General features: G+C 37.6%; 1 protein-coding gene across 1 annotated transcript; it reads right to left on the bottom strand.

Annotated features, from left to right (window-relative positions):
• Nucleotides 1-1,056: 1,056 nt before the first annotated feature.
• On the bottom strand, nt 1,057-13,310 carry RSRC2 (arginine and serine rich coiled-coil 2). The gene is made up of 10 exons (XM_009283878.2): nt 13,133-13,310; nt 12,486-12,529; nt 11,509-11,586; nt 9,685-9,897; nt 8,548-8,691; nt 4,683-4,805; nt 4,507-4,586; nt 3,564-3,796; nt 2,241-2,330; nt 1,057-1,700 (listed from the first exon to the last, which is right to left on the bottom strand). The coding sequence occupies exons 3-10, from the start codon at nt 11,514-11,516 to the stop codon at nt 1,521-1,523; spliced, it is 1,071 nt and encodes a 356-aa protein (XP_009282153.1). The 5' UTR covers nt 11,517-11,586; nt 12,486-12,529; nt 13,133-13,310; the 3' UTR covers nt 1,057-1,520.
• Nucleotides 13,311-16,280: the final 2,970 nt, after the last annotated feature.

Here is a 16,280-nt window from a genome sequence, read left to right as displayed (position 1 = left end):
TACAGCTCCTCCAGGGCTTTCTCGGGTGCCTCCTCCTCCTCCTCGAAGCTGAGGCGAGGCGGTGGCGGCGGCCCGTCCTCTTCCTCGAGCTGCTCGAAGAGCTCGCGGTCCCCGAAATCCACCTCAGCCGCCATCTTAAGCTGCAGCAGGAAGGGAGGGGCTTGGGGGGGTGGAGGAAGCTGCCGAGGGGGCAAAGGGCAGGAGCCACCGCTCGCAGCGGGAAGCGCCGGGCGGGCCCTTGCCCTATTGTGGAGCCGGAGGACCACAACTCCCAGCATGCAATGGCAGCAGCCCGCCCTGTCGGCGCCCAGCCTAGGGCACTGTGCGTGCTGGGAGATGTAGTCTACCCTCTGCGGACGGGCGCGGTGTGTGCTGGGCTGTCAGCGGCGCAGGGCACGCCGGGAGCTGTAGTTCTGCGGAGGACAAGTCTCCCCAAAATGGGAGGCCAGCAGCTTTCCGGCAAGATTCTTGTCTCCAGGAACCACCTGCTGCATTGCTCCTTTTTTTTCTTCCTCTTCTGAGGAGGGGTGAGGAGTGGAGAGAAAAAGAGGGCAGCAGCAGGGTGTAGGACAAGAGTATTTTTAAGCAGGCTGGCTGCAGCAAGGCCCCATCCAAACTGCACCCTGCCCTGGAAAGGAGTCACACCCCTGGTCAGGCAATGCCTTGTGCGTTTAACGTGCTCAGATACAGGCATTCTTGTAAGACAAGCTTACATAATCTACCACAAAAAGTTAACGCACTTTCCAGTATTTTTAAGTACTGAAGTATTAGCAAGGGGCTCCAACATCCTACCTTTCTCACCAATAGTTTTGTATCCCTCTCTCTCTACTAAAATTTGCGAATATCAAATTAAACAATAGGAAAAAAAAAAATTAGTTCACCGTTCATCACCATGAGTTGTGCTCCATACTGCAAATCTCCTTATTTTAGGAATATCCTACTTCTAAATAAGCAAAGCAAAACACACACTGTTTTTGAGTTCTCAAGTTTTCCTGACATCTCTTAACTAGTTTCCTTAGAGTTTGGCCCAAAAGACAACTTAATTAGCATAAAGATGTTAGAGAAAAAATGTCTTTATTATTAACCAGGTTTTTTGCACTGGATTATGTGCCTATTGGCCCAGACTGCTAAATAACATCTACACAATGTTTCTTTCATGTTTCAAGAATTGAAAATAACTGTACAAGGTTAAAGTACAAAAGTACACAAGACAGTGGACACGAAATATCCATGTATGAGTTTATCCCATCTGCTGCTTGGTTTGAAAAGTAGAACTTTAACTAAAAAATACTGTCCTCCTATAGTTCTGTCAAGTTTAATGGAAGTGGGTATAACCTGATTACAACACTAACACCAGTATCACTGATCTGATATTTACAAAAAAATTGTATTTTTCAATAAATTAAAGTCAATGCAACACCCATGCAAGCTAGAATGCTAGCTTTTTGGTGAACAAGGACCCAACAGTTGAACAAGAACCTTCCATAGTCCCAAACTTTAAAATTGCCTTTTTTTTTTCCTCAAACTGCATCCATTCCTCGCATTGAAGATGTAAACCCCAATCCCATTCCTCTTTGCGTATGAGTCTGTGATCTTGCCATTTCATACTGTGCATCTAGATTTCTGAAAACCTCTTCCTGTTGTTTCAGCGTTTTGTAACTCTCTTCATCAACTGAACTACAGCCAGCTTCATCCTCACTCTAGAAACCAGACAGAAGAAAACAAGTATTAGCTGTGTAGGAAGCAGTGTTTTCATATACTACCAGTGTCCTAAACATAACAATTTTGCCTTGTTGTTTTCAAAAGCTAGTAAGAATTCAAGCATTTGGTTTTATTGCCGTTATATTCTAGGGTAGCTTTCCTCTCACTGTCAAGAAACATGTAGAGGCCTTCACCCAGTTCCTTTTTTTAACTTCTTCGAATAAATGTCTCCAATTAACTTATCCATACGAAGCAATACTGTTTATCAGATTATAAATACTGGTTACAGTTACCACTGTTGTTACAGACCATAACAGTTGCCTTGTTAGCCAGAAACATAATGAAATTCTAGAATTTTAATTGAATTCAGATTTAGATGCTGCTTGTGAACTTTAATGAGAAATATTTAAAGTTCTTAACTACATCAGGTAGTATCAGGTTAACTTAACATCTTTACTGGTTACGGTACACTTTAAAATAAAAAAAGAAATCACTATCCTACAATTAATAAACTTAATTACACATTCATAACTCTTTACCTTAATGCCCATCAGTTTCCTGAATTTGACATTTTGGTCCTTGTTTCCAAAATTTAATTTTTCCCATATTTCTGCAGACTGTGATTTATCCTGTACAAGTTAAAAAAAGATGTATCACCTTTTTACGTAAGTTTCCATTAATACCACAATACAGCAGCAAGCAAAAAAGCAGTATTAAAAATGAGCCCACTGTGTAGCGATAGCACAGTTGGAAGTAAAAGGTTTCTAAGTCACGTCTGACATTCCTGCAGCATCCTCACAGAAACTCTTTGTGAGGGAAGTCTGCTTAACCATAGGTTTCAAAATGGAGGTATATTCTTTACTTGGACAGATTGTACTCATTTCCATAAAGTTTGGAAACCTTGTCAGAATGCATGCTTAAAGTGAGTTATGGAAAAACGAGTTCGCTTATTACAATTAAGCAATATACAGCACAATTCAGGAAGAACTGCTTAGACAGCATTCGGGTTTCTTCTTCCCTCCCTTTTGCCTCCCATCAATGCCACGTGAACCAGTTCCAGTTTTTCACATCGTATGAAACAGTGTGAAAAGCTAAGTGAGCTTGTTACATAACAGATGCATGATGATAATTAATCTAATGTAACAAACACACTTCCATACTAGCATAGCATTGAAAGACAAAAATACAAAAATTAAAGCACCAATTTTTCCATAGTATCAGCAGGCAAAACCTGTACTCAAATCCAGCGGCTTTCTGTAAAAGCAAATGCCACAGGAGCCTTTTTTATTTGGTGGCCTGTACTTGACTAATTGCAAGAGCATTTATTTGACACAGCATAAAAGTCTGAAGGCTTATTTGTATTTATAACTTGTTAGTGTTAGTAATGCATTACTCTACTCCTGAAGAGTTACTAGCAAGGTTTGCAGACTTGTTTGTAAAGTCTGGAATTGGACAGGATACAATCAAATGAAAAATCTCTACAGTCACAGAAACCGTAATTGACCACTCCTTTCTATAGCTTAGCCATCACTTTTCAGTAAAAAGAGACCATCTGTATTTGATATTTAGTTGCAAGTTGTAGGCAAACTGACAAAAGTAACATTAAGATCCAATTATATCTCTAAGTTTTATGACATTAGGGGTTTTCCTAAGGCTTGTGTCACAACCATTTGTCACTGAAGGTCTAGTTATCTTAGTCTTTTCACTCCTAAAGTTTCACCTTGGGCTGCTGTTAACAGGGAAACTTCCTAACAGGTATGAAAGTAATTTTGCTGGAAATAACATCAATAAGCATCCTTAAACTGTCTGAGTGCAAGATGTTTCCAAACAAGTTTTATGAAAGTAAGAAAAGGCAACATTACCCCTTCCTTTTTGCCTTGCCAAAGCATCTTCCGCTTTTTCTCTTGCTCAGCAAATTTCATTGGATTCACTGCTGCTGGGTTATAATAGCTAGGTACAGCTATTCCAGTCTCTGCTAGTGCTTTTGCTTGTAGTGCTGCCATTTGAGCTGCCATTGCTATTTGAGGAGTTACTTGTGTTCCCGATGCCAGAAGAGCAGCAACATTAATAACAGAACCTCCAGTGGCTGCAGCCGCTGAAGAAGAAAGGTAACTTGCTGTCAGACAAGAAGTTCAGACTTTTTTGAAAACAAAAAAACCACAAACCAAAAAAACCCCACCCCCCAAAAAAACACAGCCCCCCCGCCACCAAAAAACCCACAAAAAACCAGACACACAAATAAAAACCCCAACCAAAACCTCAAAAACAAACCCCACAAAACAAAAACCCCAAACGCTTCCCTTCATCAGAAATAAGTTGAAAATGTCCAAGCAACAAATGCATGACAAAAATACATGTTATTCGTAAATTAAGAAACAAGTCTCCAATAGTTTTAAGTCAACCAGAACTAAAAGTGAAACTAACGTACCTCATGCTCCTAAATACCCCTGAGCTGGTAATAGCTTTCAAACTCTTGCTTAATGATGCATAAAGGAAGGATCCAATGACCATCACAAAATAATTTACCAGCCTAACATACAACATTTTTGTTGTATACTCGCTAAGTGGTAAGAAATCTGATCATTTTTGTTGGCATTTATGTTTTTGGTTTGGGTGGGTTTTCTTTGTTTTGGTTTTTCAATCATTTCCTAGTTCTAGCTGTGGTTTTTACATATGGACCAGGTTAACAATTATACAGACAACCTGCACATCTGTTGGACAGGACTGTAACACTCAGCACATTAAGTCTACACTATCTTGCACTCACACTATTGTTTAGGAATTAATGTAATATACATGGACTACCTGCAGCCATTTCCTGTTGCTTTTGTTTTTCAACCATTTCTTTCTCTCTCTGTTCTTGCAGTTTCTTTGCTCTTTCCAGTCTAGAAGTAGACGAGAATAAAAATTTTTAGACATGCAAAATCAACAGCAGCAGCTTATTAATGTCACATATCATTAAAATAGTAACAATTTCTGACCTTCTGGCTAACGCTTCCTGTGCATCCATAGCTGTATTTCGTCCCCGAAAAGGTGGCGGACTCGGACTCCGGCTATGACTCCTGCTGAACCTTCGGGGCTTTTCAATTCTCTTCTTTCGCTCTCTGTAACCAAATTTAACAGAGTTGCTAAAACAATGAAGGTACACATATACCTTAACATTCCATAAAGTATTTAATCACAGCTCTGAAAAATTGCTTAACGATTAATTTGGAGAGCTCTCAAGAACAGCTTTCACAGAGATTATACTAGGACAGTGTAACAGTCACACTTGCCTTGTAACAAGACAAAGCTAAAACCGAAGATTTCCAATTGCAAGATGTAACAGAATGTATAATTCTGGGTATTCATTTACCCTCTTATACTTAGTGATTAGAACAAACAGATCTGCTCTAGAGATTCTCATTCTAAAACCTGACAAGAAAAAACATCATGTAACTTTCAGTAAAGTCAATTGCAAGAAAACTGTAAAATGGATCAAGTTACAAGAATGCTTTAAAACCATGAAAGACCTCACAGCACTGTAATTATGTTAAAAATGAGCATTTTGAAGAGGTCTGATTTAAAAACTGGAATAGTACTCAGGGAAATTACTATTTCTCTCCCCTCTGTATACTCTTCACTAAATGTGCTTTGGACAACTGCTTGAGGGAGGCTATCAAACTAAATGGGAGAGCTGGTTTAAACACATATTTGTCTCAGGTTTGCTCTTGAGAAGGACAGTACTGTGCAGAGAACTATGAAGCATGCATTACCTAGAGCCTGAAAATCTGAAGAGAACCCAGTTAAAATAGATTTTTAAGCAAAATACAAATATATTCAGTTCAATACTCCTTTAGTAACCTTCTCCCCACCTCCTCCCAAGTAGAAGTTGCTCTTATGACATATATGTCTAGTCCCATCTAAGCAACAGCCGCTCAAAATACACACATGAAGTACTATTAGCAGTATTTCTCTTTGCCAGGATCATTAGTATCTACATTACAAGAGATAAGGGTTTATCCCCAACACTGATGTTATAAACAAAGAAGTCACAGATACTGGAAGTGTCCAACAAAGCTTAAATTACAGGAGATATCACTCACATTTTTCCCAGATTTGCCATAAACAGTAAGTTGGGATGCACAAAGATGTTTCTGCAATTTTATACTTAAATGTTATTATCAACCATTTGAGATAATAGCTAACTTGACAAGAGCCACTTTAAATGGCATTCAGATATTCTGTTTCTTCTGTTTGCAACTTGGGCAGCATCTACAAACATTATGAAATGTAGACTGAAGTTACAAAAAAGAGATCCTTGTTTACATGACAAATCTGGTAGAATACAAAGGAGGCGAGACTTATCTTTTCATAGAAGATGACAAGATGCAGATTCAGGCACTGGGAAGTGACAGATCTGCATTCCTGAGATAAGATGTAATGCATGTTTCAAAGATACCTTCATTTTTCCCGTGCTGACTATTGTAGTTTGGTCTTGTCTTTGGTCTGATGCTTTATTGCACTGGTAAACATCAAGGAAATAAATATTTGAGCTTTTGTATTTAAGTATTTCCATTTGAAACAAGCAGATGGTGTCATGTTTTCCACCTAGCATTTAATCACAAAAGAACTGCCAGGAGGGTCTACACGCTCACAGAACAAAAAGATCAGTTTAAATGCTAGTGAGGACAGATCACTTGAAAACGTGAGCTTGAGATTATGCAAAGAACCATCAAGAGAAGATCAAGCTCTGCTATTTACAAATGCTTCTGTCATAGCCTGTTAACTGTAACACAACAAATATTGCATTTCATGAATGAGGGAATTAATTTCAGTTGGGTTTTAACAGGGTAGGTTTCCACATCATGTTTATCTGGCTTGTGAAAGGTTCTCCTTGAGGCTTGCCCCATAATTCTCTTTCCAAAGGCTTCACCTGAGCCCAGAACTTGATGCAAGTGTTCTAGCTACTGTTAGAAGAGTCTTATGCCTCACTTGTTTTCCTTCTCTAGGATTTGCGAGACAAAACAGTACTTAGAAGAAATGGATTCTTGCAGTATGTCCATCACTATCCAACAAGGCATGTTTTCAGTTGAAGAAATTCCTAAGCTATGACTATCCCTTACTTTTTCTTCCCACATCTGCTGTTCAGGTAATTTGAATTCCACTGCAGAAGCAAAAAACTATTCTGGGATGTGAAGTTTTCATGGAGTCATTAAACACAAAATGTTCAAAGTGACTTTCAAAAACAGTAAGTACACATCATCTATAATAACTGGAAAAAATGGGGAACTGAAGCCTTACACATCATGCTGAAGGTGGCTTAAACACCATTAAATGCAAGTAAAATGTACACCAATCAAAGATCCAGCTCTACTCACCCCAGCTGAAAGTTTGGAAGAAAGTGCATGCCAAAATAAAATATGACACAAACCATGTAATTCAACTAGTTCTTCAGAAAGATTAAGTCTTCTTAACAGTTTCACAAGTGATGTTGTAGTATTACACGAGTGTGCTAGATTCTTAAGTCTCCAATGATCCACCGTAATGTTGAGTAGTCATAACCAACTTCTACACCTTTTAAATATGCAATTTAAAATACTCTAATGAAAATACTGCTAAATGAACTGGAACACTGGCAACACTTTTCTTGGGAGCTCTGAAGGGACACCAATTTGCATTCAAACTACTTGTTTTACTTTAAACAAGTAGGTGGGGAAAAAACACAACTGTAGTAGTCATTAAGTCATATTTCAGCTTACTCATTCAGAAAATCCTACAGGGCATTAAGAATGCACAGGTGACACATACAAATAGACTCAGAACTCTAATCCAAAATACTGAATGATTCATCAGTATTGGAAAACATTAACTTCTACACAGTGATGAAACCTGGAATATGCTAGAGTTGAGGTTAAGGCGTAGATCTCAACTCTGTCAAACAGACCCAGAATAAGCCAGTATGTGTCTAGCTAGAGTGTTTCAACCTGTGCTTCTAGAATTTAAGTTTGAGGAAGAAATGGAAGCACTCAAGATAGAGAGAAAAATTAACATGATAAATATTCTCATGTTGAACTTGACAAATAGGAGTTGGTAATCACTAACACAGAATAGTACACTCAGATCAGAAATAGTCCATCTGACTCAAAATTCATCTTAACACTACACTAACTGTGCTAGTTCGCAGACAAGACAAGTTTTTAAATAAACTTTATGGAGCTGATCAGGACTAGCTTCCGATAAGTGTATCTGCTCTGACAGCCTGTGATTTCCAATTAAACTTCCCTTTTATGACATATACACAAACAAAAAGAAATAAATATAATAGTATTTTTAAATTTGTGCTTTGCCAACCACATTACTCTTGTATCAACACATGAAAGTGTTAGTTGTATCTTATTCTTCAGTTTTTCCCACTTCAAAATAATTTAAATATCCTATTTAAAATAATAAATTCAGTTATGCTGTAAGAAACCCAAAAGAGCTTTAACTGTGGTAATCACTACTACTCAAAATATTAAGTTATTTACTTTACTTCTACTTTATCAGTCAAGTTCTAAAATGGTGGTTTTATAAGATACCCACAAAACAACTAGTTAAGCATTTCTAATTGCTAACATGAAATCATGCTATGAAAAGCCAGGAATCTGAGACACGTAAGCTGTCTAGGACAAATGTTTCTGTAAGTGTATGCAAACTACCCAGTCCTTAACCCACTGTATCAATACAGCTGAGAAAAAGCCAAAACACATTTAGTTACACTGAATAGACATTAACTGGCAAGCCCATCATTCTTCTATACATCAGCCCACCACAGAACATTCAACCAAACACCACCACTAAGTGTATATGGAAGTTAACACTTACCTGCTTCTACTCCTAGTTCTGCTTTTACTTCTACTTCTATGTCTGTGTCTAGATCTTGATCTAGAACGAGATCTTATACGTCGTTTTCTCTCTCTGCTGCGAGATCGGGATTTTTTCCTATCACGACTTCTACTACGATGACGTCTGAAACACATGTCCCAAATTCTTACATATATTCTCATGTTTAAATTCAGTTTCTACTTAAGGACTTACATACAGGTTCGTCACCACAGGGCAAAATGCATCAGGCAGGGTGGGAAGACTGCAAACTACACACAGAAGAGTTCATGCCTGGAACAGTTTAAGTTGTAAGACTAGGAGATGAAATGGGAAAGGAACCAAACACTACCACCAGCCACAACAGACAAGTGAGTTACGCAGTGTTTATATAAACAATCATACTCATCAATATAGCTATTTTCAGTTGTTCATTAAAGTGCACATCTCAAAACAAATACACAGCCAAACTAATCTGATGCAGGAGTCTTAAATTCAAGGCAACAAAACTCTCCTCCTCCCCATGGTATTCCAATACCTTAGGGAAGAGATGCCCAAATTTCAGCTTGTGAGTCACACACAACCCCTCAGTGTATTATTAGCTGAAGCTTGTTGCTTGCTGTCATGTTTGCCACAGATCCCTCAGCTATGAGCAGAGCTGGCTGAAAAGTTCTGCTGGCAGCAACCTATTTGTCCCAAGCAATTCTCCTACCATGAGTGTGCTAGGTGGCCTACCATGCAAGGAGGCTTAGACAGCATTGTCTCTGGGTAAGTTCTTGATTTAGGAGGTAAAAAGCCATGACACTGCTAAAGTGTACTTTCTTTCCTGTCACTGACAACAGGGAACACTTAATACACTCTGTTTATAAGTTTTTGTATACTCTGTATACTATTTATAAACATGAGACAGATCACCTATATAAAGCCTGAAGAGGTATTTTGTACTTTTACTCAGAACCAATCTGAAAAAAAACAAGTAGCAGCAAACACACTACCCAAAACTGAAACATCCAATATAAGTTGGTGCTTTAGAGTTAAATTAGGTCAGTAATATAATTCAGCTTAACTGAGAAGTCTACACAAATTCCAAACACTGCTTTTGCAAATACACTTAAAGAATAATCATGTAAAACAACTTACCTTTCACGAGACCTGGATCTTGAATGACTCCTCCCTCTTGATGATTTTCTCTCTTTGCGTTTATGTCTATCCTCACCATTTTCAGATGAATTTAGGCTATCTCTTCCCTTGTCAGAAGAATGTTCTTTGTCATTGTGGTCTTCAGATTTGTGCTTCTTTGAGGACTTCTCTTTGGATTCATGTCTTCTTGCCTGTTTTAAGAAGAAGTTGGTTCTTTCAGGAAAATAGTGCAACAAAGAGAGTTAGTATGGGTATCAGAAGATAAAAAATGATAAGTTGTGATGCAACATTAGTAACCTTAGGAGTGTGACTCAATCATGAGTGATGGCTATTTTACCTAATGCCACCAACTACCCAAACTTGCAAATGCACACTATAATATTTCTCCCTTTTCCCTCCTCCCCACCATTTAAAGGATTTCTAAAGCATTCATCAAGGTATCTTTACAGTGTTTCCGTATAAAGAGTTCACAGCATTGTAACAAAAACTGTCATTCTCAGTTACTGTCTCCATTCCAAACACATAAGTACCTCTCTTTAAGTACCTGACAATTTATGAATATGCATATATATACATACACTCACATTTGTACTGAATATTTAATATTTGCCTAAGCCTACCATGTAGAAAGTTACTAAAATCCATACATAGTTGCAGACATATACTATTTTGCTTTTAGAACTAAAATAATTTTCTATCCATCATCAGATATTAATTTTTAGAGCAAAACTCTCTTCAGTCAGTAACTTCCAACAGTTTTTAAAAAGCAAAGTAAAAAGTTACATGGTTGACATCCCATCTTTAGTATTTAAAACTAACATGCATCACTCTGAGACCTCCCACTTAAATTAAAGATATGCTGCTCCACTATACTGCAATTTTTCCTGCAGTGCCTCTTAAGAAAAGATTCCTTTTTATAGCCGCAATGCCAAAAACACTTAGCAAGGTCAGGCCTCATTTTTGCCAGTGTTTTCCTCAGAGATTAAGTCATGACATCAACACCTTAATATATCCAGTTTATTCTGAAGTCTTTCTAGCACAAAAGCATAGCCCACTTAAGTCTTATGTCTAAATAATGTTTTGTTTCAAGTCACGATTTAAGCATGATACCTTCATTTTAGACTAAAACCCAGTTCTTCAGAGGTTTTTTTTGCGTATCTAAATCTGTTAACTACTCATAAAACCTTTCCTATAATCGTAACTCTCTCTCAAGAGAAACGAGTCTAGAGAATATGCTATAAAGTTTATATCTTAGCTTATATCCACTTATCCAAGCCTAACTCCTTATTAATATATATCCATTTCTAAACATATTTTATTATAGTTCAAGTATACAATAATGTTATTTTTCCTGCTTTTACAGTACTTTATTAACTCCGTGAATAATCAGTTATTACATAAAAACACATCTGAAGTTTGAGATGTTACCTGTACATTAATTTTAAGTACGTATTTACATAAGTAGTTGTTCTGATATACATATTAAAAAGAATTACTGATATTCAGTATTTAGTCTACAGACAAAGAGCTTAATCTTGCAAATGAATGAAAACAGTAAATCTACTGTGGGACATTATTCCTCATCTGTTCACTCTGTGAAACTTAGAAATTGCTAAATAAATTGTGTAAGATTATATCCAACAGCATGGCAAAACACTGGACATAATTTTAAGCGAGGACTTTTTTTTAAAACATTAAAAAGTTGGTTTTTTTTTTTTAAATCACGTCTTCCAGGCACACACTTAGTAATAAACCACCATTATATCCCATAACGGATTTAAGATATTTTTAAGGGAAATATGAGTTTGAATGACTAATAGTTACCTTATCATGAAGTAGGCTTATAATTTTGCTATCTGAGTCTGCAGCGTCTTCAGTTCAGTCTCTTCGCGCATTAGCACGCTGAGTATGATTTATTATAGAAATGTTATCATGTGAGCTAAACAATATATTCAATTTCACAAAAACTCTCCTAGATTATTTTTCCTCTTTTTTTTTTTTCCTCCTTTTTTAAACAGAGCTTCCATTGAAATGGGGGAAGAAGTTCCTGACCCGGGTTAAAAGTTAAAAAGTCCCTCATCTGACCCAGCCGGCTATTGCCCCACATGGCTTAAGCTTCTTTGTGACTATTTCGATGCTCCTGGTTTGCTCGTTTCATCTCTTCTCTGGTGTGTAAGCCAGTTATTTTCAAGGTATTATTGATGCTGTCTCTTCTCACTCCCCTATATATATACACACATATTTTTTTTATTTAAAAAAAGAGACAGCCCTCTGAAATTTTTGCTGCTACTGTCATGTTTCCAGCTGACTCAGCTTGTTTGTCAAGCTATGACAGTCTTTACAATTAAAGGATGCAATAAACAGAGCTCAGTCAGGTGGGGAATTATTTTTAATATACTTAAGTAGATGGGTATGCATAATTGAAAGTCCTGAACATTGGCCAGGAATAAAGCCACCCAAGGCTTTCAGTTAATGGAAGCTCTGTCAAAGTCATCAAGAACACCATTCTACTTCTCCACATGAATTCTTTCTTTTGGCTGTTTCAAAAAAAAAAAAATAAATAAATAAAAAAAAATTAAGTTACTAGTCTCTGAAAGCATTTTCTATAAAACCTTGTCAACATGATGGCTGCAATCATGCTTCACTATGAAAGGATCTCCATAGCCATTTTTAAGCTTAAGGTTTCCAATTTCTTGTACTTACCATAAAGTCATTTATATAGGTTTACACATATGTGCATTACTACAAGATACTTTAAGATGTATTGTACAATTACCTAAACACTACAAAGTGTTAATTACCTCTTTGCTTCTGCTCCGGCTTCTGTGTTTTCTTCCTTCAGTATCTGGAGAAGAAAACATTTATTGTTATTTACCAAGTTAAAGAGGAGATCAGCTGGCTATAATCTTTCTAGTTCTTTTTAGTTATTCCACCCCCCGAAGTCAATAATAGAGATTTAGAAAACAAACAGCACTATTCGAATATCTACTGCAGAAAGCAAACTCTAGCTGTTATTCCCAGTTCTTTGTTTGCATTTATTTAAGCTCTGACAGTGAAAAACTAGCCCATGCCAATACTCCAATCACATTCCTCAGCCAGGTAACCTTATTTTTGTTATAACCATGCAGAAGTATCCCAGTCTAAGCATATCTAATTAAAATGAAGACCAAGTAGTATGATTTTCTGTTTGGTGTTGTCCCTGCCCCCCCATTCCCTTAACACTAACAAGACCTTTTTCCTTAGCACTTCTATCATTAAAATTGTAAAGTTTCAATATAACACATTTAAGGTACAAAACCAAAATCAGTAGCTTCATTTTTTCCCCAATCCTAACCATCTACTAGAGCTAAGTCTGTATATTTTCTCCAAAATGGCTTTAAAGAGATTTCAGTTCTACAAGCATACACCAGAACATTACTAAGCAACTTTGCTTAGATGAAGACCATACCTGACTTCCGTCTTCTTTCCCTTGACCGTGAGCGTGATCTTGAATAATGATGCTTTGATGTTCTGGGAGAACTAGAGGCATCTGATTGTTCCTTTTTCTTCTCTCTTTCTGGAGAGGACTTTTCTGGGGCTACTCCATCTCGTTCTGTATCACTACCCTACACATGAAGACAGAATGTTTAAAGAACAACTTAGGACTGAAAAAACAAGAAAAACTGTTTACTTAGTACTTCCTCTGAAGACAAATTTAAGTTATTTTCTGTAAAGACAATCTTATGAGTAGCTATACCATTATTAGTTAGGCAATAGCTTGGTAGACTTGCAGTGAACTGTGTAACTGCATACAGATTGATTTTTTAAGACTTTAATAAACAGAACTAATATATAGTAACATTTTGCTCTCCTACGACGTTAGACTGCACTTTACTTTTTCCATGCGCTTTTGAGAATATCAGTAAGACTAAAATCTGATCCACAGTTTTCTCTAAATGGTGTTGTTTGTAGGTCAATTACCTTTTAACATTTACATGACTAAGATTACTTAAGGTCAATGCTATCCCAACAGATCTAAGTCACCTCACAAGCCAGGGCATTACTGAGGCATAGCACAAAACCCCCACAGTATTTTGAAGTACGGAATGAACTTTGAAGAGAAATTAAATGAGGTATATTGTATTAGTGTTAGACAGCTAACATTTGAATAACAAAACACCTCAAACAGTATCTCTATGCAAAAATGTGTATTTGTATGAGAATACATATAGGTCACATCCACCTGTCCCAACAATTTCTGTATCACATTTTTTTTAGGTGACAAAAACCAAGATGTTCCCTCCATTCCTTCTAAACCTTGACCTAGGAGTACTAAACCCAGAAACTTATCTTGTGTAGAGCAGTCAAGACTGCTTTGTGATTCAACACTGGGAGAAGTAAATGTGTACATCTGGTGTACAACGCAATGACAGGAACAGAATAGAAAAAGTACACACTGAAAAGCTATATGTACTTTCATTAATGCCTTTACAGATTCATTGGTCTTTCTTCTTCTGATCATGTAAATAGCAGTTATAATCAAACTTTCTGAACATCGTGCGGCTGCAGAAGATTTCACTAAGGACACAATTTAGCCCAGAAATGCTATTCATTAAAATAATTTAGCATAGCAGAGGACTCGAATTTGCATGGCTTTCTACCAGCTGCAGTTTTATTTGCAAACTGAACAAGGCATGTGAAAACCTCTCAAATGTTGATTTATATTCATTACTTTGAAAACAAAGCAGCTAGTTTTTCTTAAACCACAACAGATATTACAGATTGTCATTAACATATCATGTATTAATGGCAGACTTTCTTCATAACATGCTACAGCTAAATCTTTGGATTTATATTTCAGCTACTACTGTTTAGTCTGCCCAATTCTTTATTAATTTGCATTTGTACAAAGATACATCTATAGCAAAATCTCTCTTTAAGAGAGACAAAGCAGCTGTCCACTTCTCCCTTCACATGGTATACCGGTATCTAGTTCAAAACACACCAGCATATAGACAACAGCACCGACCACTTAAGACTGCATCTACAGCAGAGCTTTAACCATAGTCTCAGTGACATTTCTGAATACTATTGATACTCCACCCACCATCCTGAAAACTTTAGGACATTAGATAAAGAGTAGGAACTGACTCCCCTATTCCTGATCTTAGCCATCACAATTCTTGGCATTCCGCATCTATCATCTGCTTATCTACACTTCCCCCCCTTCTACTCAGTCCCTCCCTTCTTCATCTTATGTTTCCAAAAGACTCAGCTACAAGAAGTTTCAAAGGAATTTTGAGATTCCTATGAATTTACATTTCAAAGTTACTGGAGAAGGATAAGAAGAATACCAGCTAACAGTCTAAGTTCACTGGGTTTTTAAACGTAGTACCCAACTGAAATTGAGCCCACTGCCACATTTTCGAAGGCTACCAGTCTCATTATTTATACACATTGCTGCTCATTAATTCCCTTGTGCACTGCACCTTAGAGAGAGCTCTCAACTCCACAAAAACACAGACAGCATAAAAAAGGCTGACAGACTTCAGTGAGACTATTCTCCATTCTTAGATTGGCCACAGGCTCATGGTTTCCTTGAACAAGCCCCTCACCTACTACTTTAGAGGAACCTCAAATATAGCACCTATAATCTAGGTGCAAAACTACAAGGCCATAATTCTTCAAGTCCTTTTACAGAAAAATTTATCTTATTCTTAACAGGTTAAGTTTTATAAACCGAAAAAGCATCATTAAAAAAAAAAGGATTCATTTTCTCCACTAGTTTATGGTCCTCTTGTTCTGTTTCACCACTGGTCAAACTTTCAAGACAAGAACTTTAAATATCAGATTAAACACCGCAAAGTACTCAAAGCCAACTTTAAAGAGTTTTATCACTTTTGAGTCCGCTTTGGTTTTTTTTTTCTTTCCTATTCAAGACTATTTAATAACTTTTGAAAAAAGTTAACTACATCGTGTTTGGTAACTTCTCTTATTGGTTCTTTAACTCAATTATGGGACAAACACCTTTATATGTTATCAGGCCGTAAATTTTAAGAGAATAAAGCTACGCTCTTAGGCCATGTATGAACATGAAGAACAGCGGTAACTACAGCAGAGGCGTTTCCTATCGATATTAACCATAAAAACAGGAGGATGAAGGCAAATAATTAACCACTGAGTGCAAGACGACGCTGAAAACAGCAGGCCTGTGACCAAACACAAAGAAAAATAATAGGACCGGGAAAGCTACATGAACGAAAACTGAGCATGGCCCAACCACCAAATCGATCCCCTTCCAGGGAACCTGCGCCCCACAGTCCCTCTGAGAAACGCCCGCTCCTATAGCCACAATGCTTCTCTCCCCAGCTAGGAAACAATAGGGCCTCGGTCACAAGGCTTCTTCGCTTCTCTCCAAGCCCAGAGAAATGAAACAGAAACTTCTGGAAACAGGGAGAGAAGTAATGGGTGAAAAGCGGCCACCCCCTCCCCGAGGCCCATCATGGCGCCGGCAAGCAAAGGAGCGGCGGGCGCCATTTTGTCTCTCCGCGCACACGGCTTCCCGACCCAGCCCTCCCCATCTCACACGCTCTCCCCTCCCGCCCCGCGGCAGCCCC

This window comes from Aptenodytes forsteri, unplaced genomic scaffold, assembly GCF_000699145.1.
Source record: "Aptenodytes forsteri isolate BGI_AS27 unplaced genomic scaffold, ASM69914v1 Scaffold118, whole genome shotgun sequence".
In the NCBI taxonomy this organism is placed as follows: Eukaryota; Metazoa; Chordata; class Aves; order Sphenisciformes; family Spheniscidae; genus Aptenodytes; species Aptenodytes forsteri.
Note: the sequence above shows the minus strand (reverse complement) of the source record. Positions and strands in the feature narration are given on the sequence as shown.